We start from the raw sequence: 25,922 nt of genomic DNA on the forward strand, positions 1-25,922 counted from the left end.
TACATTCACAAAAAAACAAAAAAAAAAAAAAAGAAAAAAAACGAATTGTGTATGATTTATAAGCTTCTGCACCCATGGGGACCTCAATTTAGATCCTCACACCCACACCACCACACACAAACATCACCCCGCCACACACACACAGCCCACCGGGATAGAAAAACATGTACACACAAGTCCTAAAATGTAATAAACCGAACCCCCGTCTTTTTCTCCACAGAAGATGATGTATTATTCGATTAATCCCCACAGCCTGAGAGATGTTCTTTAATAACAGACAAGTCAAATTAAATTTTTGTGTACATTTTCTCATTTTAAAGCAAACATGTCCAAAAGGTTGATCCTCAAATCACTTCATCCAACAGAGTATACAAAAAAAGTCAACAACAGAAGAAAGGGGTTCCTAAAAGTGGTAAACTAAAAGAACATGGCTGCCACACAGTAATTAATTACATAATTGTGTTTGAGAGTGTAAATGAGTGAGGATCAGAAGAGAGGGAGAAGGACAGGGACAGATGAGGGAAGTACAGTAATATTTTATGCAGATGGCTTATAAACAGTAGCACCCACATCTTTGTGCAAATTGACCAACCGGAGGAGTGACAAGTGTGAGGATTCTTCTCCTCTGTTGGCAGTTAAATTGTTAGTTATATGTGTAAACCACGCCTACTGTTCCACCTTACCAAACACAACAAACCAGTCAAACTAGTTACCAGATAAAGTTTTTGACACAATATAATCTCAACATTTGCTTGATTATATAACAATCTTAGGGATTTTAAATTGTGAAATTGAGAAAAATAACTATATTCACAGTAGATATGCTTGTCAGATTACTTTTAGTAATTTGGTTGTACTAGAAAAAAAATTGACACTTTTATTAGGAACAGAAAATGTTCACAGGTCATTAGGGTCAGGGACACACTGCTTTTTAAAGGGATACTTTACCCCAAAATGAAAATTTTGTCATTAATCACTTACCCATGTGTCATTCCAAACCGGTAAAAGCTTTGTTCGTCTTCAGAACACAATTTAAGATATTTTGGATGAAAACCGGGAGGCCTGTGGCTTTCCCATAGACTGCCAAGTAAATAACAGTGTCAAGGTTCATAAAAGGTATGAAAGTCGTTGTCAGAATACTCCATCTGCCATCAGACGTGCAATCTGGGTTATATGAAGTGAGGGGAACACTTTTTGTGAGCGAAGAAAACAAAAATCACGACTTTACTCAACAATTCCTTTGTCAACAGTCTCCTCTGTGTCTCTCCATATCACTGTATGCTGCGTATGCTCTTCTGTGGCATTCGTGCAACAAGGACAGCGCATCCTTGTGGCATGGATGCTACAGAAGAGCATACGCAGCATACGGTGATAGGGAGAGACACAGAGATCGGCTTCATATAACCCAGATTGCATGTCTGATGGCAGATGGAGTATTCTGACGACGACTTTCATACCTTTTATGGACCTTGACACTGTTATTTACTTGGCAGTCTATGAGACAGTCACAGGCCTCCCAGTTTTCATCCAAAATATCTTAAATTGTGTTCCGAAGATGAATGAAGCTTTTACAGGTTTGGAACGTCATGGGGGAAAGTGATTAATGACAAAATTTTCATTTTGGGGTGGAGTATCCCTTTAAGGCCCATAAACACTAGCTTTGTTTTTGGTGATGTCACGTTATTACTTTAAGTTGTAGACTTGCCTATAACTGGGGATTAGACAAATTCACCAGTTAAGCAGTCTGCATTAAAACATTTTTAATAACAATTTAATTTTTTTTGTTAAAAGCCCTTAGGTAGCATATTTTGCTCATATTGTTCTAAACTGAAAGACTTAATAGGAATTAAATCCCAAATGAGTAATTGCACAATACATAACCAAATAGATCATGGCAAATAAATGTTGTTACGTCCTGAATTCACAAACTGATCAGCATGAAATGATTGATTGATGCCGAGTTATCATTTACAAGGTAACAAATAAATTCCTACAACCCATAGTATTTCAAATCCTGTTTAAACAAAACAGTTATTCTACATACATTCTTACTGAGCATTTATTCATAATAGACAAAAAAGGTCTTTCTGTACTTATGAAATTCTTAAATAACTGACCATGAACTAGTCCAAAGATTATGTTTATAACTCACAAATCACAAGTTATACCATGGGGAAAAAAGAGTAACTGTGTTCATGTTAGGGTATTGGTTGATAATTGACAAATAAAATAACAAATATAAAGTAAGACCAAATATGACACAATCTCACAGGGCATAAGACAAGTATATCTCACCTTATTCTCATACATTCTTATTTTTTGAATATATAACTCCATATATATCATATACATATAAAATTGAATGTAGTGACTGAAAATATCTATCTTTAACAAATTTTAGATGGCGGCAGTATTACCTCAAGGCCACACTTGTATTGGGAGAAGTTTCATTCTCCTGGTTTAGGGCAGATTGTCAGATCCTTTCTTACTTGGTCATGTTGCATTCACATGCCAAGTCAAGTTGCTGCAATACATCTTATAATCACCATTAACATGGCTATCTACTGTTGAGTTGCAAGATGGTCGGTGAACATACTGTAAATTCCGGGCACTTGGAAGCATTGGCATTGCTTACAGGAGAGGTTTCCGCTCTTCTCTTTTCCTTTGTACTCAAGTTGACGCTGCTTTCTAAAATTCAGAAGTCTCTCTCCTGGAAGCAGGAAATGCACTCAAATCCAGACGGTGAAGATATTCTTAAACTTTCTCTGATAATGTGAGAGCAGTCTGTATGTTTGCCACACCTTCATCATAATCATTTGATTGTAAAACATGGCACATGAAGGAAATGGCTGCTTGCTGGCTATATTATTTGTTATTGTGCAGAAGACCCAGTTAAAACATGGCCAGTTCAATTTTCTTAGACCTGTAGCTGTAAATAGTAGATATTGCGCAGTAGGGCCACACTCATGTCCGGCAATTTATTTTTACTCTTAGTAGGTGGCAAACTAGTGAAGAAACATGGTGGATTTTGTGGGAGTCAAATCTATATTATGTAAGGGCTGTGCAATGCTAAATAAAGTGGGTTGGAATCAATTGTGTTAGATTTCGAAATTACTTGAAATATTAAAAATTAATTTATTTTGTGATGGAACTATATCCTGCATTTTGGCTCTCCTCAACTCTCAAGCAACTGCTTCAGTGCACGTTCAATGTTCATTCGGTGCCCCACCCGCGTCACCCCTAACTCTGCCAGATCGTCCTTGGTCAGTGCAGGCAGGTGGGCGCCTTCAATCTCATGCTCCAAAAAGCGGGCACGATGTTCTCCTAGTCCCACACTCTCTAGCCACTCTCCAACGTCATACTTACTCCACAGTGCTAGGGGGCGCTGTCTGAATGGGCGTAGGGCCAGGAGAGGGGCTCCCAGTACCGGTGAAGGGCAGGGGGAGGCGCATGGAGAAGGGGATGGAGAACGGCTGCGGGCTCGAGCACTGGCGCTCCTCATGACGAAACGCACCTCCTTGGGCTCCTGGGGCAAACTTAGGCTTGAAGACTTGAGGATTGTGTGATGGTGGTGATGAGGGCCAAATGTACGGACAGGCCCCAGTGGCTCACTCCTTTCTGGTGTGGCCCCAGGGCTTGGAGTCCTACGGGTCACTGGGTATCGGCTGCCAGGCCGGATTGTAAAGGTGGTGCCGTAACTCCGCTGAGAGATGGTGTGAAGCTCCCCTAAACTACTAAAGAGTCTAAGAGAGAGAGAGACAGTGAAAACATAAAAGACCAGTCAAAACGAGGTTTGTAGCTGAAGCAAAAAAAGTAAACAAAGGTAGAGTTTTAACTGCAGTACTTTTGGGAAACTACTGGGATGCTAATGTGAGAAAAAAGGAATGCGGATCCAATGCTGTAAACATTGGGGTTTGTGAAAATTTAAATAGTGCATAGCATGCAGTAAGAACTTAATGCAATAAAATGACAGTTAGAGCAGTTAATATAAAACTGGAGTCCTCAGAAAGGGTATAAAGAAATTGGTGCATTAGCATTTCACAGTATTTCCACCACAGCATGCTTTCGGTTTTCATTTTGGAAACATCCGAAACTTGCTGCAATAAACTTACCACAATCAATGCAGCAATATAAACTAAATGTAGATTCAACATTTGTTTCATATACTTTTTATTAAAAAGCAATTTGATTGGCCCTCAGCGGTACACTGAAAATTCCAGTTTCGTTGCGCAAGGACAGACAGAAGCTGAAATGCCTCAGTAACTGCATAATGAACTACCATAAGCCTTTAAGACAAGCCCACAGTAGCATTTGCAGCTTGATTAACGGCTGCAGTAAAGGGTTTAGTGGAAGTTAGTTAGACAAGGAGTTGTTTTTACCCACAGAGCTAAAAACCTACGATTTACTCTCTCCTCCATTCTCCTCACATCTGCAAGGACATACAGACACACACACACATGTGTGTTATGGAAAGGCAATTTAACCAGGTGTGTGGCTAAGGGTGTCAAAAGTCAAGTTGGTGTATTGCTAAATTATATTGAAAGTTGTGTTGTGTTTCATGCAGGTGTGCAAAATGTGCTGCTGTTGTCAAGTTGGTACAATTTTAACAGGTCTTTCCTACCTGGCACCCCCCACAGGTGATCTCCTGCCAGGGTCAAGAGGCGCTCCCATTGGTGGCTCCTCCCCCAGTGAATGAGTGTCTTTGCTTAGCAACTCTGCCCCCATAGCAGCAGGCCGACTTTCATCAGATCCACCCATTTGGGCCCGGGGCTCCTCCCCCCAGAGTTTGGAGCGTCTTTGGAATAGGTAGCGTGGACGGCTGGGGCCTGTGCTGGGTGGGTGTGGAAGCAGCTCACTGTCTGATGACTGTTTAAGCAGTGGGTCCCTGAGATGGGCGGGGCGACCACGCCCCACCCCAGAACGTGGTTTACTAGCATGAGTGGAGTCTGTGCTCTCTGAAGACAACGTGGACATGCTGGAGACTGTAGAAACAGTACTGGTGGTCTCCATATGTGGGTCTTCAACCCCAGAGTCTGCCGTAGAATCGCTTGCTTTCCCAGAGGAGGTCTTTGCAATGGATGGCCGTGATCCACTAGGTGAAATGCTTAGAGTGGCTTTGGGTGTTTCTTTAATTAGAAGGCCATTAGCGAAGGGTTGAGGGGGCGGCACGAGGCCTATCTTCCGAAGCTCCTCTCTGGTTTCCTCATCACTGGACGAGAGCAATGCAGGGGGAAGTGTCACTGTGTAAGGCTCCGCATCCTCCTCTGAGCTCATAGTCAGACTTCGAGCAGTCAGATTTGAGAGGGTAGGGGCAGGAGAAGGTAGAGTGGGTGGGACCGCCGGTGGGGTATGTTCTGTATCCATCAGCGCTGGTTGGACACCTTGCACGCTGGGTGGGACAAGTGCCTCTTCCAGGCTTCGTCCAGACCCAGGGCTACCGCTAGTCACTTGGCTTGCTGTTTCTGTGATGCTGACTGGTTCGTCTCTCCAGGAATTAGATGGAGGTGCCACGAGAGGAGCAGGAGGTGTTGCTCCTCCTTCCGTCTCTGGCCTTTCCACTGCTCGACCTTGAGTGGGCGAAGGTGTGGGCGAAGGTGTAGGAGTGGGTGTGTTCCGCCCACTAAGGGCACGTTCTCGTGCAGCCAGTGCAAGAGCTAGAGGTGAGGAAGGATCCAGTGGTCGACCTGTTAGAGGATGTATAAAAGTGGTGCCTCCTGGTGGTGGGCCAGGGGAAAGCATTGGTGCAGGTGGAGGCAACTCAGCCAACTCATCCACGGAGTGAGACTGAGAAAGTAAAGGGGCTGTCTGTGGCTCTGTCGCGCCCCCTTCTACAGATAGAAAAACGCTGGGCCTGCGTCGGGCCCCTGGAGGCGTGATTCTAGCTCGCTCAGAAAGAACCTGCTGTTGGAACTGCTCTGCTCGGCTGCTGTGGGGAATCCGTGACCCTCCCAAAGGAGAGGGGTCTCTAGTAGTCTGAGCAGCGGCTCCCTCCTCAACTGGTCCTTGTTTAACTAATGGGCTCTTTCTTCGCTGGGGCTTGGTCGGAGTATAAACAGCACTTAGACGACCTATGTTAGCATATGGATTCTCCACAGGTGGTCCACGCCTACGACCACGTTCAGTAGGAACCACTCCAGAGGTAGGCGTTTGTGGTCTTGCAATAGGGGCAGGCTCCACTGGCAAATGGGTGGTATCCTGAAGAATGATCATGGAGCGTGTTTTTCGCTGGCGGTCTGTCGTGACTGGGCCATGGAGTTTGGGCTCTGCCCCCGGGCGGAAGCTTGAACGGCTATGGTTGGCCGCACGAGAAGGGGGAGGAGGTGGAAGAAAGGATGGAGGTGGCCCTGAATCTAGGAAGTAGGGAGTTGGAGGTGGTGGAGGAGCCGTCTGCGGAGGGGGTGGAATACTATCTTGTCTAAAGCTGTCAGTCATTGAGGAGCTTCTTGGAAAGCGATGCTCTCCAATCAGGGCTGAGATTCTTTCATCTTCAGGAGCACCTATAAAACAGTTCTCAGTGAGACTGTGGGTGTATTGTTTTAAAAAAAGATCAGAATTCTGATTATGTTTTAATAGCCCTTTTTATATCATTGGTTTATGTTTATGAAAAAGGAGAATTTGTGAGAACTGTTTTATTGATGCATGCCAAATGACACATTACCAAATGACTTGGTTCTTGACATTCCCCTAGGCAGCTGCATGTGACTTTTGTCCACAGCCAAGGACACTCCTGAACTTATTGGCAAACCCTGCCTCTCTAACAGAGACTACACACAAAAAAAACCAAAACATGATCAAATACTGGCCAGAATTCAGTTACTGTCAGACCAACAAACAAATGACAGATTCAGCTACCAAAGAAATAAACAGAAAATGCAGTCACAGCAAATTTCATTGTATGTCAGGAACTACATATAATTATAACTTTTATGTTATTATAATATATTAAAAACAGTTTTAAAAGTACATTGACATGTATACTGACATTGATCTCAGCCTGTGTGATGCGGCGACTTGTTGGTCTCTGTTTCACAGTGGCTGCTCTGGAGTCCGTATCCGCAGGACGTGGCCTCATCACTACAACCGGTTCTTTGGGCGAACTCAACATCTCATCCAACTTCTCTGTGAGGGATACAGATCCACACAAATACAGAAACACTTAATACACATTCTTGATCAATATTCCAGTCCTTCCTCTGATCAAATCAAAGAAGACCAATCCCAGTCACCAAGTGCACCAGAAAATACAAGTACACAGATCCCATGGGTATAATATACATAGTCTGAAGGAACACTAAAACAAATATACAGCCACAAATACAGTACAAAACACATACATAATAGCTGTCTACAATCCACAAGAAAAAAAACAAACACATATACATACTTTGACATTACAATTTTTCGCAGTCACAGGCAACAACACACAAGCTAAATAAACAGGTTAGATAAATCCATCCATGACATCACATGCTAATCAGCATATAGAACCAGTAAAGGACATCATCAACGTGAGACTGGTTTCATATCTTACCTCCCCTCCTTCTCCTTGACGCTTGTGGACAAGAAGGACAAATCTATAGTTCCTGATTTAGCTCATAGATTGAGTATTTGATGGTCATTTTTCATTAGAAATGAATGAGCAAAGCTATCACTGCACAATCCACACTCTTTGCACTGTTGTTGTATCATTCTCACAGAAAGAAAATACTTTAATTTGCAGGCATTTCTCCATTAGTGTTACTGGGGGAAAAAAAACGTTCCAACATGGGCCGTGCCCTCAAAGATAATGATAACATCTGTTTTAACTTATCTGAGATCTAGCATAACACAAGGAGATGTTTGCATCCGCATTTATTTATAAGAGCATCTGTCTTACCCAGCTCCTCCAGTTCTGCAGTCATGCTTTTTGAGCGCAGGGTCAGGCTGGTGCTTGGGTCTCTCTTGGGTGGTTGTGGGGCTAATTAATTATCAGGAAGAACAAGAAATGCAATATTTAAATTTTGAAGGCTTCTCTAAATTTTGACGTCCAGTCAGATTAAAATAAAAATGCATAGTCTGCATGCATTAATGAAGTTGAGGTCAAGAACCTTTCTTGCGGACGACATCTCCAGTGTCAGGCTTGCGCGTGACAGACACCACCTTCATTACTAGCCGACTTCCACCTTGCCGAATCAGTGATACCACCTGCCTATGTCCCACCTTTACTACGCTCACCCCATTTACCTGACAAATGTGTGGAGAATTAGAGAAAGATGTAACACATAGCCGGTAGAAACCCAGCAGAAGCATGATGACATTCTTCAGTCTAAAAATTGAAATTCACCCAATCTATTTCCTAAATGCATGCTATTGATCTTATTGTGAATGATTCATCCATGCATGTTTAATTTTTTTAACAATTGAGCTCGTAATTTTTAATCAAACGGCAGACTTCTTTGGTGACGTATGAGATTTCAAAGATTAGTCAAATAATTAAGTGTGTTAGCTTTTTGTTAATTACAATTATTAATTTAGGCCAGTTTTTGAAACTGTGGTTTGAAAATCACTGCTTTATCAAAGAAAAAGTTGTGTGTGTGTGTGTGTGTGTGTATAAATCAAAAGTATTTTTTAACCTCTATGAGGAAATCTCCCGTCCTTAACCCTGCCCTCCACGCCACCCCTTCCAGGTCCACAGACTCCAGGTATTGCAGGGCAGGAAAAGCAGGAGTAGGTGTGAACTCTTCTATGGGTGTCTCAGCTGACAAGAGAGAGGATTTAATTACTGCATTTGTATGTGAATTTTATTCATGCTAACATGCATACGTGTGTGTGTGTGCGTGTGTGTGTGTGTGTGTGTCTGTGTGTGTGTTTCAGACCTTTAGCTCCCCGAAGCACAAAGCCAAATCCTTCGCTATCTCTCTTCTGCAAAGTTGCACTTTTTTCTTCTATAACATAATCACTGTGAATTTATAGAAATTAATAGTCAGATGTGCTGCACTGCCAGAACTCACTGTCTTCATAGATTCCCCCTCCCATACTCATATACCCATAATCCCCAACACTGGCACAATATTTTATTTATTCAAGATGAAGGAGAGAGAAAGGCAATGGTTGGAAAGGCATAATACCATACTACTGATAATATGTCTGCAGTATGTATACTGTGCACTGTAATGCATGGAACACACAGATGACATACATGTGTATCTCTCTCTCTCTCTCTCTCTCTCTCTCTCTCTCTCTCTCTCTCTCTCTCTATATATATATATATATACATATATACATATATATATATATATATATATATGCATATGTATGTATATATATATGAGTGTGTGTGTGTATACCTGTAAGAGGTATAGTTGTCATAGGAGCCAACAGTGTAGTGCCTGAAAAGTCTCTTGGTGCGATCTTCTCTTGTCTCTGAAAAAAAGATGAGTGGCCACATCAATAACAATAAGATCTGAAAGTTAAACTGCAGAATACTTTCAAATAATGCTTCTGAATGCAGGTGTGTGTGTGTATGAACACTGACCTAGTCGGGGGTCATATTGTCTCATCTGGACTTCCTCTACACAGTGAGCAGGAAACCAGCCAGTTCGTCCTTTAACTGAGCCTTCCCAGAATCCACCTTCACCTATGCTTAGCACTGGTGGAGACACGTATAAACTGTTTTATGCTGTATTTGGTATATTTACCTGGATGGATTTATTCAACTGCAGATGGTTCAGATGGTTTATTCAACTGCAGGCATTTCTTGTCCCAGATTTTAAAACTAACTTTTTTCTTTTTTGATTTATTTAGTTACTTAAAGATTACATTAAATCTGTCTTCGTTGGCACTTTTTACCAAGTCTTCAAGTATAAATATTATTGTTTAACCCTTGTTCCAAACCAAGAAATCACAATTTTATTAAAAATAATAATAATAATAATAATAATAATAATAATAATAATAATAATAAATATATATATATATATATATATATATATATATATATATATGTATATATATATATATATATATATAATAATATATATATATATATACAGTGTGTGTGTGTGTGTGTATATAATTAAGATGCACTGTGTGTTTGTGTGTGTGTGTGTGTGTGTGTGTGTATTGCATAATTTCCAATCGATCAATTTTATCAAATAATTTTTTGTGCGTATATAGGAAAAAAACAAACAGCTAGCTTCTGCAAGACAATTGCCCATTTTATTTCTAATTTGTTCATGATGGTGCAATTCTCCTGTAATGCATGTATATTCACTTCTGAACACTGAGTAGACACATTCAGTAGAATAGAGAATTTTTAAAGGGTGTTTAATGAAGTCCACAGGGCCAAAAGTACCCATAGCTGAAGAAATATTTAGAATGTCACAAATTGTAGCAAACTCCAAAATAAAAATAATGTGATTTTTTTTTTTTTTTTGCTGCATCTTGAACAGAGAAGCTGACTGACTGACCTTTGACCCTCTCTCCTCGGTTGAGTGTGATCTCACCCTCGCCCTGTGGACTGTGGGAGCTGATAGCGATGAAGGTTCGGCCGGGCACCGCACTGTACAGCCGTCGCTTGGGCCCTCGAGACACAGCAGGAGGACTCGGCTCTCTCTGTACAGGACTGCCAGGGCTGCAAACACATGTGCAGAAATTATTAACAACCAGCTCTGAGGATGATATAATCTTTTATGTCAGGTAATCGATACTTTATTATTTATTATAATTAACTATTTTAATATTTAAAATTTATTATTACAATGATCAATTATAATATTCATATTTCACATAATTATGAGCAGATAAGCACTTTCCTTACTCATTTTATAAATGTTGCAACTGAACTTCAATCATCATGCGTTTTTGTTGAATCAAGAAAAAGCTACTTTTCTGATTTATTCATGAAATTTAATTTAAATAAAAACTACAATATTGATTAATAATGGAGAATTCAAAGATGGCAATGCACCTAAGGTGTAAATATATACAGTGTGTGTGTGTGTGTATATGTGTATATATATATAGTTGGCAAACTATATATATATATATATATATATATATATATATATATATTATTATATAATATATATATAATATATATATATATATATATATATATAATTTTTTTTTTTTTTTTTGGAAAAGAGCAGTCTGTACATGTTTATAAATATCTAATTTTGTGTTTAAATAGAAAAAGCACAAAAAATACATATAGGTTTGGAGAAAACAAGGATGACTCACACTCGAGGTGTGAATATATTTTTATTTATTTATTTATTTTTATTTTCTTTATTGGAAAAAGCAGTCTGGCATGTTGCTAAATATCTCATTTCGTGTTAATACTCTACAAATCAAGGATGACTCCACACCTGAAGTGTATAATAATTAAAGCAAAAATTAAATAAAAATGAAACTTAATTTTATGGAAAAGAGCAGTCTGGGCATGTTGCTAAATATTTCATTTTGTGGTCAAATAGAAGCAAAAAAAAAAATTAGTCATATTAAAATTTCAAGGATGGTTCCACACCTGAGGTGTCCTCCTGAGCGGGTGTGTCTCCTGAGGCTGCGTGTGTGAGTGTGAGCAGCCTGGGGGCTGCGCTGGGACGGGTTGGTGTCATCAGGCTCCAGCGGGGGCAGGCTGCGAAGTGAGGGAGCTGGAGAGGGAGCTGGCAGACTCTCATCTAGAGCATTATCACTGGCTGATCGCATCAGAGAGCGACGTGGGGAAACGCAGACCGCGCGCCGCCGAGACGAGTACGAAGGGGTCTCCCTGAAAGGCACTTTTACAGGAAGACGGCGACACATAAATCGTTATGCAACATGAGAACACAGAGCCGACCGACATCTATATTGCTGTGTTACTCGGAGTCAGTTTGATTTGAGAAATCTCCATGCTTGTGATATAAAACCATGTACATTTTTGTAAGATATCAGACATGCACATAACAAAAGATTCACACCAAACACACCAATTATGGAAAAGGAAATAATACGTATTTGTGCTGTAACACAATTTGGCTCTTACTACTGCATTAAATTTACTGAAGTGCAATTTTATCTTTAAACATATATATATTTACATCCAAGAACCATTTGGAAATTGCAGTCCTTTTAATATTCAGCTGTTTAGTAACCTGTTGTGTCATTCAAACAAAGCAATTTTTTTTAATGCGCCACAGAAAGCACTTATTTTCTTCCATCCCAAGTAGATTTTTCCAGAAAATTGTAATGTACACACCTGGATCAAATTCAGCTACGGTGTGCCATTTGCTACGATAGCAAGCTGAATCATTGACAATAACACACAGAAACATTAAATAACCTGCTAGACCAGAATGACCGAAGAATCCTATCAGTTGTGAATAAAACCCATTTTCGCCTGTCGGATGGATCAAGAATGCTCTCCAGGGGGCTGGAATGGATATGTCCAATCTACGTATCAAGAAGAAAAAGACTAGCAGAACAGATTAACCTGTATCAGGCTGAGGTAGAGAGGAATCACTCATAACCTGAAGACTAGCACCCCATCTGTGAACCACGGTGTTAGAACGGCTTAGAAATGTGGCTGCTGTTTAAGATTATATGTAATACATCCAACTAATTTAGACTGAAATGGTCAGCTGGAGGTCGTGTATGGGCTGCAAGTCCTTGATGGCTCATGGTTTATGGATGTAAATACAATAAATAAAGTCAGACTTTAAAGGGGTCATATCAAATCTCAAAAACCTAAAACATATAAAAATAAAGTCATTTAGTTTTTCATCACCAATTTCCACCTTTATAATTAAACATGCCATTTTGCTAGTGTACCTTTAACATTTCAAATGTAAATGGCCTTTATAGGTTCTGTCTTAATATACATTTGTTTATAGGTTTAAATACCACTTGTAGAATCAGAAAGATATTTCAAAAAATATATATGAGAATTAATAATAAAATAAAAAATTCTACTACTACTACAAATTATGATTATTATTAAAAATAATCATAAAAAATAAGAATATATAAATAAGAGAAAGATTAACATTTTTATATAACTGCCCTTGGTTCTCAATGTGTGTTGCCTCTTTGGATATCAATAATTGTTTATAGTCTTTTGTGGTAATTGTGAATGAGTCACCGGTTTGTCTCTGTTTACTAAATCCATTCAGGTACAGTAAGTTCTTTTTTTTCCCAGCATGCTCTGAGCAACTGTGGTTGAGAACTGAAACATGTAATAATGTATTGAGTAACTGTTGACAGCTGAGTGACTCATGCACAACTATCACAACAGGTGACAGTCACTCATGTTTGAGGAGGCAACACGAAATTCAGTTACTGTCTTGTGAAATATATTTAAATGTAACTGTTACTGTATGTACCTCCTTCAGGGGCATTCTTAAAAAAAATGCTATTTATTATCCTTCTTTTTATTTGAAAGATACAGCAGGTTTTAGTATACTGAACGAAAATTTAATTCCTCATGATATGGCCACTTTAAACACAAAGTTTTGCATTAAATCTGCAGGGGTACAGAGCCACAACCTGTGGGGTTAAAGCACACACATACATACACACACACACACACAAATTGGGTGTGATGCGGGGATTGCACTGGTGAGTTAATCAAATACATCATGAAGACCAGACAGAAAGATCAGCACATGAAGATTACACAGAAATTACAAACAGATGACTCACAGATTACATCACACAGAGCATGACTGAGATTTACAAAGAGAAACACACACAAATCATAAAGAGATTAGCCCACATACAGTAGTATGACAAATACTATAAATACATCACTTATTGTAAAGTTAGAGCGCTGATAGTAACAGTATCTAGATCTTGCACAATCAGACTGACTGTCTGAAATAAAAAAATATCATGCATTTATGGATCGTTTTGACACAGGCTGTGATAAAGTTACTAGATTCACGCTGCTTCATATGATCAGACGGTCTTATGTTGTCATTTCTGTGTTTACTCTAAAAGGAGTGCTTGTGCCGTATCCACTAGACTTTATAATAAATTGAGGTTTTATCTGAAATGATACTCAATAATGGATTTGAATTAGAGTGAACTGATTTCATCTAGACAACCAACGAAAACCTATTATGGTTTTGTGGTGCCAAGTAAAATAGACAACTCACCAACATCTGAGGTTTTATGAATCTTGATGATTTCTGCCAGGTCAAAGTTCCCTGCAATGATAGCAATCTACCAGAAAAAAAGTATGCAACAATTTAAGGAATAGTAAAGGAATTTGAGCTGAGCCAGAACATCAGCTAAAAGATGCTTCATACCTGAAATGCTGTTTGGTTGTTGTAGTTCTTAATTTCTTTATTTGCTCCTCGAAACAGGAGAACTCTAGCACAGCCTTCCTGTAGATAGTGATGTAGGGTAACAAAGAAAAAGGTGGTGAGTGCAAGAGAAAACATGAGAGGAGATTATAGTTATAACACTGTGTAAATGTGTATGTTTTTTATGTGATTGGATGCCCAGCTGAGTTTAACAACTACATATAATTGCATTGAAATACTAGCATAATATGGCTTACTGCAAAGTATGTACTGACTACTATATTTTTAAAAAAAATAATATAAAACAGAATCCATCAAAGGTGTGTTCCCTGAGTAAGCAATAAAGGCAGCGCTTCCTTAAAATACAATACAATAAAACAAATACTAAGAATAAAATCTAAATAGTGTGTTCCATATGGCAAAAATATATAGTTTTAAAAAATTTGTTGTAAACAGTGACTTTTTTTTTTGTATAAGAAAATACATTTAGTTTCAACCTTCATATGCCATTTAGGCTAAATGCAAATGTGGATAGAATGAGTCAAATTGGTGGAGATGGATAGATGAATTAAGTAAACAACTTACTCAGATGACATCAAAAGTGTCACAAATATCGACACTATTTATTCAAACTGAAGCGTTTGCATTTTTTAAAATAACAAATTATTGTTTTAGCCTGACTGAAATTGAACTTGTGCATGTTAATGTACTTGAAAGATGATAGATGATGTTAAAAAAACTGCATTTGTCACACCGCCAGAGGAAGCTTGAGTCGGGTGCAATTAAAGCATTCCTCACAGTTCGCTATGGTTATATTTCACCCATTTTGACATATGTAGCACCTCGTCCTCATATTTTATGCATGGGTGTACAAAAATGCACAAGAATGCATACTACATACTGCATAGTGTTTACTTTAAAAATCGTAAGAACACCCATTATTTTAAGACAGCATAGCTAACGTGTGTGTGTACCTGGTTGTAGAGGGCACACAGGTGTAGTGCTGTGTTTCCTGAGGCATTCTGAGAGCTCATCTCCGCTCCATAGAATAACAGGTGCTCAAGGTGCTGCACGTTTCCATGACGACAAGCCTATGGTACAAAAAAAACACACACACACACGCTCCGATCACCCACTGCTGCAGGTGTAGCAAACAATAAAAAGGATATATTTAGTCTCGCTGGAGAATGAAACTTTAAGCTACGGGAGATTTTCTTCCCATTACGTTTAATGAGTTCTGAGCATCAGATGAGAAACGCATCTTCCCGTTACCTGATGGATCTCCTGCCAGCCGTTCTCATCGCTGTAGCCCAGTTGGGCATGATCGTACAGCAGCAGCTCGCAGCAGTACGGATCTCCCCCAACCATGGCACTGTGATAGAGGGGGGTGAGCCCACGACTGTCCTTATAGTCTGGAGACGCCCCCAGATCCAACAATGTCTGCAGATAGCACATGAAATATGATGGACATATGTGCACAGATTCCCAGCAGCTTGTGATGAGTTGTATAAGGATGAGTCTTTCTTTGGATTGTGCGTGTGGGAGGGAAAGTGCATCAACTCACAGTCAATGCTACATGGTTGTGCGTTTGGACCGCTTTGTGCAGCGCTGTCAGGCCGTCTCTGGTTCTGAAGTCCAGATGGGCTCCTCCACTCCTCAACACCTTAATCAGTTCGGCACAAGTGTCCAGCTGGGCCACGAGAGTGAGAGGAGATTCTGGAAACATCGCACATGCAGAGATGATTAAAAATGCTAAATGTCAAATCCGTTTCAGTGAATAAATGATTGACTCATTTTGTCGAATGTCCTTGCTGATTAGAACTGTCCTAAATTTACATTCATTAAAGCATCCTAAATGCTAATCAAGGCAAACTTTAAAGGAATAGTTCACCTATCCTTCATGCCAAATGAAAATTCATGTTGTTCCAACCCTGTATTATGTTGTTTAGTCCATGAAACCGAAATGAGATGATTGACAGAATGTCAAAGTTGCTCTATTCTACACATTAAAAAGAAAATTTGAAAGTGATCTCCAAAAAGCACCCTAAAAGTGTCATAAATGTATTACTTCTGAAATCATTCCATACCCTTACCAAAAAGTAGTATACTTCAAGTTTATTTTATTAAGTATACTTAAGTAAAGTTCAAGTATATTTAGACTTTTTGTAAGTATAAGTCAAGTATACTTAAATGTCATTTTAAGTATATTTCTGAGGAGTACATAAAGCCCATTTCTGAGAAGTACATAAAAAGTAAACTAAAAGCATACTTTCCTATTTTTAGTTTAAAAGAAGTATACTAATAGCACACTTGAATAAACTTCTTTTTCGTAAGGGTAGCTTAATGTGAGAAACAGACCATATATATATACTCTAAAGTACTCACCCCCACTCTCAGAATCATGAAAGTTGGGGTCCAGCCCTTTCTCTAGGAACCTGCAGACCTTGTCCACACACCTTTGTTGAATATACTCCATAAACTTCTTTAGATTGGCCTGGCAGCAACAGAAATAAGTGAAATACAAGGAAGTGACATACAACATTCACAAACACAAAGTTGCCTGTTATTTTTCATTCAGAAATATTGGTTTTGAAGCACATACAAAGAAGTTAGCCAAGTGGTTAGAGGTTATTTACTTGCATTTAAATAAGTATTAAAGGTATAGACTCAAAAACTAAATTATATTTTTTGCTGTAAGAAACCTTGACTAACATAAGTGGACTTAGAATAATGAATGCAATCAAACTGTGTGCTATGGCCCTTTTAAAGGTGTCGTAAATTCAAATTCTTTTGCTAACTTCTACAATTTTGCTGACCTGAACCACATGCCCTCTCCAAACCCATCCTTTAAAGACATGTCAGCAAACGCAATATCAGCAAACTGAATGCACTAAATGATTCACAGGCAGAGTGTGTTTCTAATTAGCTAGTTTTTAAAATTTGGCTTTAAAAAAGCTTGGGCTGCTCCCATGACCCTATTTTGCATTTATAGAGTCACAGAGAAGCATGCAATATTCTCAAGACCAAAACAAATAGCTTACAGCATGTTTTAGATAATGCAATGGGAAAGTTTCAGGTCTTAGAACAACAGCTTTGTGTATAAAATTATACACTATTGTTCAAAAATTTGGGATTGGTAAGATTTTTTTATGTTTTTGAAAGAGGTCTCCTAAGCTCACCAAGGCTGCATTTATTTGATAAAAATAAATAAATCAATTAATTAATAAAAGTAAAGTAAGTAAACGTGTGAAATATTATTACAATTTAAAATAAATATTTTCTATTTTAATATTTTTTAGAATGTAATTTATTCCTGTGATAGCAAAGTTGAATTTTCATCAGTCATTACTCCAGTCTTCTAATATCATTATGAAATCATTCTAATATGCTGATTTGGTGTTTCAAAAGAACAGCATTTATTTGAGAAATATTTATTAACATTTTAAATGTCTTTCACTTCTGATCAGTTCAATATTTCCTTCCTCAATAAAAGTATTCTTTAAAAATGAAACATATTTGTACCAACCCCAAACGAACGGTAGAGTACATGAATGTTAAATGATACCTTGGTATGTAGTTTGGCCAGTTGCTTGTCATCTACATGGCTCTGAGTGTAAACACGCCTCTTGTAACGGAACTGAAGTCACACAAATGTATTGAGGGTTGAATGAAAATAACATCGCAACATGGCCCAATTATATAATAAGTGAGAACTCTAAAGCATTGTGGGATACAGAAGGAAGTTTATGTGCACCTCTAGGTACGGTACAGGGGTGACCGTAGGGAATGGATACTCCCTGAGCAATCTCTCCTCATCAAGGAACTTTCCGGCACGCCCGTTAAAGGCAGGGAGGTAGAGGCCATAGTTAAGCACATCGGTCAGGCTTTGTGTCAGAGTGACCAGAACTCGCTGCTTACAAACCCACACTGGAGCCTCAAGGTCCAATCGCAGGCATTTCTGGAAGCACACATATTACAAACTTGTCATATTCCTACATGAACAAACTGTATTTTTGTTTTTTATTTGGGGATTTATACATATTTTATTATATAGATTGACAAACTCAAAGATGAGATGATATTTATCAGGATATGTTGCAGGCTGGACTCGAATCTGCATCACCCATATGAGCACCAAAGTGACTGGAGTGCATAAGCTAACTGCTGCGCCGTGGCTCTGACTAGTCCAGGTATGTTTAATCATTCATGTACAATTTGAATCTTGCTTCATCATCAAGTGTCCTGAAATGCCACAATATTTACTGCAGCAAATAGTTCAAAACTAAAAGAAACACGATTATCTGTCCAATAAATAGTTCCTCCACAAGCACCAGGCTTTAGCCTTTTCTTAGGATCATTTAAGAGATCAAGGCCTGTACTAGTGTTGGGTTTGAGTCCACCTAAGTCGAGCCCAAGCCAAGTCCGAGAAAAGTCTGAGTTTGTGTCTGCTTATTCTATTCATCAGTGTTTGAACCATTAAAGAAGAAACTGCATTTTAATTTCTGGGTTAAAAAAAGAAAAGAAAAATGAATGGACGCCAAAGTACATGGACCCCTTAGACAGGGCATTTTTAATTTTTCTTGGATGAAAATGAGGCTGTGAGGGATAAACCTATTCTGCACTATGGCACACACTGTGTATAAAAGCCCTACATATACTTTTCATAAGTCACAGCCAACTCACACCTGTTTTATTTTTGAATGCATTTATAGTTACATTAATTACAATAAATTACATTATGTAAGGAATAATTGATGACAGGCCATTGGATTATTAGAAAATAATGCACACCCAAGGTGATTATGGACCCATAAAAACTATTGCTGCAAAGATGTTAGAAAAATGATTTTTCTTTGCAGTTAGAAACTGCCGCTGAAGGCAAGTAAACACTTCAAGTATTACTTACAAGCTAAATGATAAATAAATATATTATTCAAATATTATTCAAAAATACAAATTAAATATTTTTAAGTTTTTCAGATAGTAGCCTAGTAAAGGCTTCTAGAAATAGCCTACTACAGACATTTCATGAAGTAGTAAATCTAAAAATAATCTTCACTGTATACAGTAAATATAGATAATTATTCTTAAAGTTAATAAGTGATTCAGTCAAGAGCCATGAGTAATTTTCTCCTTTTCTTTTGTTTGATAAACATTTATGACGCAGTCAGCGGCTGTAGGTTTACGCTGTTGCATTAAGATCTGACGCATATATAAAAAATTTTGACACATCTGTATTTCTCCCAACCGTTCAAGTTCACTTAAGACAAAACCGATGCATTTATATGAATAGTCTCCAAGATGGGCATTTTGACATAACTTTTCGTGTAAGTGTGTAGCAATAACAGAACTTAAGAGAACTTAAGTGAAAGAGCTCGGCATCCGCACACTGACTGAAAGGCGCGTTATTCTGTGAGCGCGCTCTCATGTGTGAGCCCAGAAACCCGTCGGCATTCAAGTACTGGACAAGATGTATGACAACACATGTAAATACTGAATATCCCTTTCTTGATAATGCATTGAGTCAGTGACATTTCCGTCAACTGTCCCTGGACTCGAGTAAAAATGCATCCGAGTCCGAGTCCTGTAGAAAACTGTAGGCCTACTCGAGACCGGACTCGAGTCCGAGTACCCCAACTCTAGCTTGTACTATTTGTTCTCGAATGTTTATTCATCATCAGTCAGTGAGAATGTGCTGAACTCATGACATCTTTCTTGGATGGCCTGAGGGTGAAAACATCATAATAATCCACAAGTAAATTTCTAAGTAAATTTAGTAAAATGCTAAATTTCTTCAAATCTGTTTTGATGAACAAATAAACTAGTCTACATCTTGGATGGCTTGAAGGTGAGTATACATTTTAAGCAAATTTTCATTTTGGAGTGAGCCCTTTAATATTTTCTGTTCTCTGGTTTCTGTTATGTGAAAAGCAGAGGATGAAAATAAGGACCATAATAGAGGTGTAAAATACAAAAGCTCAATGTCAAAGTACCCCTGTCGGACATAACCATTGACAGAAAGCAGGGAGTTACGCTTGATGCTGGAAAAGACTGTCAGAAGAGCAAGGTATGTCTGCAGTTTTGTGTTTGACAGGATTATGTAAACATGTTCCACATAACATCAGAAGTGCAAATAAAAGCAAATAAAAAGTCTGCTTTTGGATGACACTGTATCGACATGCATGCAGCATCTTTCAGCACAAATGAGTGTAGATCCCTGTGCAGAAACATGCGTGCATGTAGACGACATGCTGTAAGCCTCTGTCACACACCCCTTACTCCCACGCAGATTCAACAACTCGGTCTGTACCAATCACTGCCACTCTCTTCTCCTGTGCTGCAGTGCAGCCATTTCAAAGAAAATAGTGAGGCTGCATGAGAGCACACTAAAAGGAGCGCTCACCGTTTGCTGCAGATCAGGGATTCCGATGCGGATGACAGCTGCATTTCCGTGGAGATCCTCCATAGGTTCGGAGGTAGATTTAATCCCAGGAGAGGCCCGAATGCTGTCATCTCCGTGGTTACCGTTGGTAGGGGTGTGTTGTTGCCGCGGCCGGTCGAGAGCCTCATGTTTGCCGTCGGCAGGTGGACTGATAGGCATGCTCCGGGAGAGTGTGTGTGTGTGAGTGAGTGTGTGTGCGTTCTGCTCAACACGCCGGCCTCACAACCCTACAAGACAACATACACCCATCAAACTCATTCTAATGTATGATTTGTGAGATCTGATATTACATTAACCTGTATACTAGTAAGCAGCATGTGCTCAAAGTGTGTTATAATATGCACACCTTGCATTTGTGGCTTATAATTTCAAAGTGTGACAGTTATGATGTCTTTACGTAAGCATGAAGATGACATTTTAACCACAAATCAAGATGAAATGACTGGATGAGAGAGTTTGACAGAGACAGTGAGAAAAGAGAGAGAGAGAGAGGAACTCCATTGGTTGTGAGTGGTTGCCATGGACACTGTGAAGCAGATCCACTTGGGAAAAATGAAAATTGAGGGAACCCTGCATCCCAAGTTACCATGGCAACTCAGCACTTTGCTTGTTCTATAGTGCGCTACCACATTCTCTTTAGAGACAGCTGTGCAAAATCACACACACACTCACTGTTGAGCCCTCTCTGTTTAATGCATCACAAGCAACAAACCACTGGCACTTTTGAACTCTTGACACCCATTTTAAACACTTAACCCTCTGAAGCATGATTATGTGCACTACAAAAAGTCATTTTCATGTTGCATCCAAAGCATCATAAGCAATACTTTAGACCGATTCCCATAATTTTATATGTCTGTCCTGTTTATATGTTACTGTGCATCTTATATATGACAACATTCCAAAAAAAGTTTGGTTCTAACATTAAGTTATGATTATAAAAACAAATGCCTAAAATGAAAATTCTATGAATGTTATGAATTGGATTTCAAACAAAGGGGAATATACGGTGTTCGCCTGGTAAAGTCAACATGTCTGATGTACCTACTGTATGACTAGTATCTTTTATTGCAGTGGAAATATGTCAGAACTCTCTCAGAATACACTATTTTGATGCAATAAAAATACGGGAATTTTTATATGTTATTGTTTTGAAGTAAAACAAATTATTTTGCATGCATCAGAGGGATAAATACATTTTACATTTTCAGCCACACTAAGAATCAGCAGAGGAATATGCCTCATTCTTTTACCATACTATTATCACAGCTGGCCACATGTAGCCATCCACCTACTCACTCATTCCAATGCAATCACATACAAGCTAAAACATTTCAGACACTCTTGACTATTGTCCACAGAGACAGAAGGGAAGTCCTCTATTACGTAGAAGACATTGTCAGAGAGAACATCAGATGGAAAATCCAGCAGAAACCTATATTAACTACGATCTGAGATGGTATGTTACAATTTAACTCAAATCATTAAAATATCAAGGTCTTGATCACTAATAATCTCTTAATTACATGAAATTATATAGAGATTCTTTCTGGCAATAGTTGTAATCAAATGTGTGTTTTCAGAATAAGTTACGCAAAAGTTGCCATTCCCATGATGCTAAGATGTTCTGAGTAGTTTCTAGGAAGTTGTTAAGTGGTTGCTAGGGTGTACTGGGTTATTGCTTACTGGCTCAAGCAGTACCCACCCATAAGGCAAGATATTCTGGCAAGTTTCCTTCATTAAGTGTACGTGTTTTATCATCTGGCAGGCAAAATTGTAAATCTAATCAATTAGAAAAGTAATAGCAATTCCATGTCATTTGAAGTGCAAAACAGACAAATTGTGTGCCAAAGTTTAGTATTTAGTTATTTAGGGGTTTGTTAAAATCCCCAACCGTAAGTATGAGCAATAGCAATACTGATACTGCTTTAGCAAACACCACTAACAAGCTAGAAATACTGAATAACAAGGAAACAAGGAGGAGTTCACCTTTGACCTGGACTTCCCATGTGATGTTCCTGTACATTCGCAGGTATTTTGAACTTTTCAGAGCTTTCCGGCTTTATTCCAACAGTTTTCTGCCAGTATTCCACAATGCGCACTTTGTTTTTGTAAAACAGCAGGGCCGAATGTCCCGGCACTCCCTCCGAGGTCTGAGATTTCAGGACACTTGAAGGCCAACCCTGATGCTGAATATTTCCGAGCAGGAAAACCAGGGGGAAATTACAGCAGGAAGGTCTCCTGACCATCTCAAACCATCTCAACCAACCAAAATCATCGTTCGAGGACCTCCACCAATAAGCAGCCCGGGCTCAGTATCTCGACCAATCACCAATGTCTCTGTTAACACCTCAGGTGAGGCAACGCTTAAATAAATTATTCTGGTTATAATCAACATCTCTGTCATTCCTAATGTCACTCGATACAGCCTGTTCAAGTGCCACTGTAAATTTAAGATGGATAAAATGTAGCAACAAGAGATTATATGTCCTTTGATTAAATAAATAAGAGATTTTATTTATGCATGGTGTTGGATGATGCGTTTATCAAAGCATGTTGTGGTCACAATGAAAATGATGCCAGCCTGAATGAAGGAATAAAAAAGCCTTCATAATCCCATCGATTTTAAATAAAAAATCAACATATTCCCACTCACACACACACACACACACACAAATCCGTAGCACCACTATCATTTCTTTAATCTAGCACTGTTACGGTCTCCAGAAACCTTCACTAGATCTGTTTTCATACTATGACCTTTTGGCTTCGTAGTTTACTTCCCATGATCTCAGCCCAACTTCCTGGCTGGATTGGGCTGAGGCTCCTCGGGATGTTTTTGCAGGAAGTATAGGAAAGGCTGCACGTCTCTGATAACTCCACTCTTTCCTCAGGCGATACAAAAATTCACCTCACACACATGAATGTGGAACAGGAATAAAAGCTACTGACACCCACACTCCTTCCTACAAATCTCACACACATGCAGTTACAGAACAGTAACGTTTCTGCTTCCACCGCACAGTAGAAGGGCCTCTAACACAATTACAGGAATGTATGATATAGCACTAATACCGTAGTATAGTTCTTTAATGCTGAGTATTTCAATATTTGAAATCACATACGAGGCGCTGTGATAGATGACAGCAGCAAAAAGTCCTGATAGATTTCATTTCCTTTTGATTTCATCAGATCAAGGAGAAATCACATGAGAGTGCTGCTTCTGTTACATAAGCCACACCTTGACGTCTGGATCTGTGGGTAAGAACTTGACTGAAGTTATGCAGCCGTTCTTAATAATCCTTTGGAGCTCATTTAAACAGTCCTGTACTTTGACAAATTATTTTAGAATATACTTTTAAATTTTAAATATACTTTTAGATCTTAAAAGTATAAATATTCTATGCGGTCTCAATTATAAAAAGTGAAGGTATGTCAGAAATGGCATGCATAATAATTATGCAAGAACATAATATGAAACATAATGAACATAATGCAAAGTATAGCTACCATATTGAAGCAAAATGCTTGAAATGTCATGCCAACAACCTATTTCCTAAATTTCTTTACACCAGGACTTCAGTTAAGATCTTTTTGACCTTCTGAGAGGTTAGAGCAATTAATGCAATTTCAAGCAATGTTTAAAAGTTTTAAATCCATTATTTTAAACGTATTCTTAATATGCAAGTCATTTAGTTTGGCTTATATTCTATTCTTATATTCTAATTTCCTATTTCAAATTCTTCTAAATGCAAAACTTCTGCCTGGAGTAACTACTACACACTCAGTTTCTCCAACATTCATCATTGCACTCGCAAACACTCACAAATCCTCTTTCTCCCTCACTCAACCCCACATGGTTTCCTCCCGCTTTGGGGCTCTTGTCACCTCGGTATACAGATCCAGATACAGTATGATCAGCCAAAGAGCGCTGTGAGCAATAATGATGTGTGTGTGCGTGGGTGTCTCACCTCATCGCCGTCTCTGTTCAGAGCCTCAGTGCATCTCCATATCTCAGTGTGAGAATTCACATGCTAAGAGCTGTCACTGCATCCCAGTACCACTGCACCTCTCCAAGTCCTCGCTCATCACTATGGCAACCAGAAAAATGGTTCACCAGGAAACTTTGCCTGCTTTTAAAGGGCCAAAGCATAAATCTGGAGCGAGCATCCTCCTGACGGGTGTGCAAAAGACTCAAGGCGCGCTCATGCACCGAGCGCCACACAGATGTTTAAAGAGATAGGAGATTGAGAAGGAGAGAACAGAAGCGAGAGAGAGAGAGAGAGTAAATTAAGGAAAAGAAACAGAGAATGTGATGGCTTAATGTGTGGGCGTTAGGGCTGAATAGATTGGCCTCAGTCACGACAGAAATTAGGACGTAAGAGAGCGACAGGTAAAGAAGGTAAGAAGGCTGGGTTGACATTCGTTTGTTCTGCAAAATTCAACTCTATGCAAATCAGAGATTTGGCTTTGCCGGAGGAAGACTTATATAGAGTGAACATAACACTCATTCACACATCAGCGTCCAAACACACACACACACACACACACACATTTTGCCTGTTAGGAAAAAGTGTTCTGTAATCCCTGTAGTGATGCCCAATGAAAATATCCGCAGAGATGCGCTGACTAAACATGACACACAGAGAGCCTGAAAAGACACAAATTACTCTCATCTTCCATTTAAACATCCTAACACGCACACAATTCACCCAATGATTTGTTGGAAATCATTCAAACTTACCTAATAAAACCAGGGCACACATTCCACACCATCTCGACTTCCTCTACGAGGGTCCGTCTCTGCTCTGTGAAAGTGTATAAGTGTGTTAATGTGTGCGTTTGGAACGTATGTGTGTGAGAAAGAGAAGAGAGGGAGAAAAGAGGAGAGATAGAGAAAAAAGAAAAAATAAAGGGAAAGAGAGAAGTAAAGGGAGAGAGAGGGAAAGAAAGAGAGAGAGAGAGAGAGAGAGAGCGGAGGCAGAGAGACTGTTACTGTATGACAGGAATGCTCAGCTCAGCCCACACAGTGCAAGCATGATACACTGACTGTGTGTGTGTGTGTGTGTGTGTGCGCGCAAGAGAGAGAGAGAGAGTATAGAGAGGTTCAGTCTCCCACTTCTTTGCGTGGGCAAGGCCTGAATCTCACTCACAGTCTCTCTCCACTCCACCCCAACACAAAATACATTACAACAGAACAACAGAACTGTAAAAAA

The 25,922-nt window shown here is 39.1% G+C and overlaps 1 protein-coding gene and 1 long non-coding RNA gene across 9 annotated transcripts; one reads left to right on the forward strand and one right to left on the reverse strand.

The window, feature by feature from the left end:
- Positions 1–1,568: 1,568 nt before the first annotated feature.
- LOC109086794 (SH3 and multiple ankyrin repeat domains protein 3-like) lies at positions 1,569–25,618 on the reverse strand. 8 transcript variants are annotated; one of them, XM_042748809.1, is made up of 25 exons: positions 25,451–25,618; positions 24,678–24,797; positions 20,668–20,933; positions 18,019–18,222; positions 17,830–17,901; positions 16,650–16,758; positions 15,829–15,980; positions 15,537–15,704; positions 15,239–15,355; positions 14,268–14,345; positions 14,115–14,181; positions 11,507–11,759; positions 10,449–10,612; positions 9,515–9,628; positions 9,327–9,402; positions 8,856–8,938; positions 8,613–8,737; positions 8,088–8,223; positions 7,877–7,957; positions 7,532–7,552; positions 6,983–7,119; positions 6,659–6,764; positions 4,622–6,497; positions 4,400–4,429; positions 1,569–3,743 (listed from the first exon to the last, which is right to left on the reverse strand). In XM_042748809.1, the coding sequence occupies exons 3-25, from the start codon at positions 20,863–20,865 to the stop codon at positions 3,176–3,178; spliced, it is 4,935 nt and encodes a 1,644-aa protein (XP_042604743.1). In that variant the 5' UTR covers positions 20,866–20,933; positions 24,678–24,797; positions 25,451–25,618; the 3' UTR covers positions 1,569–3,175. The 8 variants fall into 8 exon arrangements, with proteins under 8 accessions (XP_042604743.1, XP_042604729.1, XP_042604737.1 ...); XM_042748795.1 differs by lacking the exon at positions 24,678–24,797; XM_042748803.1 differs by lacking the exons at positions 24,678–24,797; positions 25,451–25,618 and adding an exon at positions 22,696–22,849.
- LOC122141600 lies at positions 7,032–20,331 on the forward strand. Its single transcript, XR_006157973.1, has 4 exons — positions 7,032–7,121; positions 10,431–10,677; positions 18,366–18,454; positions 20,199–20,331. It is a non-coding gene; the product is annotated as an uncharacterized LOC122141600 (long non-coding RNA).
- Positions 25,619–25,922: the final 304 nt, after the last annotated feature.

The sequence above is a fragment of the Cyprinus carpio genome, chromosome A4 (genome assembly GCF_018340385.1).
Source record: "Cyprinus carpio isolate SPL01 chromosome A4, ASM1834038v1, whole genome shotgun sequence".
NCBI classification, from domain to species: Eukaryota; Metazoa; Chordata; class Actinopteri; order Cypriniformes; family Cyprinidae; genus Cyprinus; species Cyprinus carpio.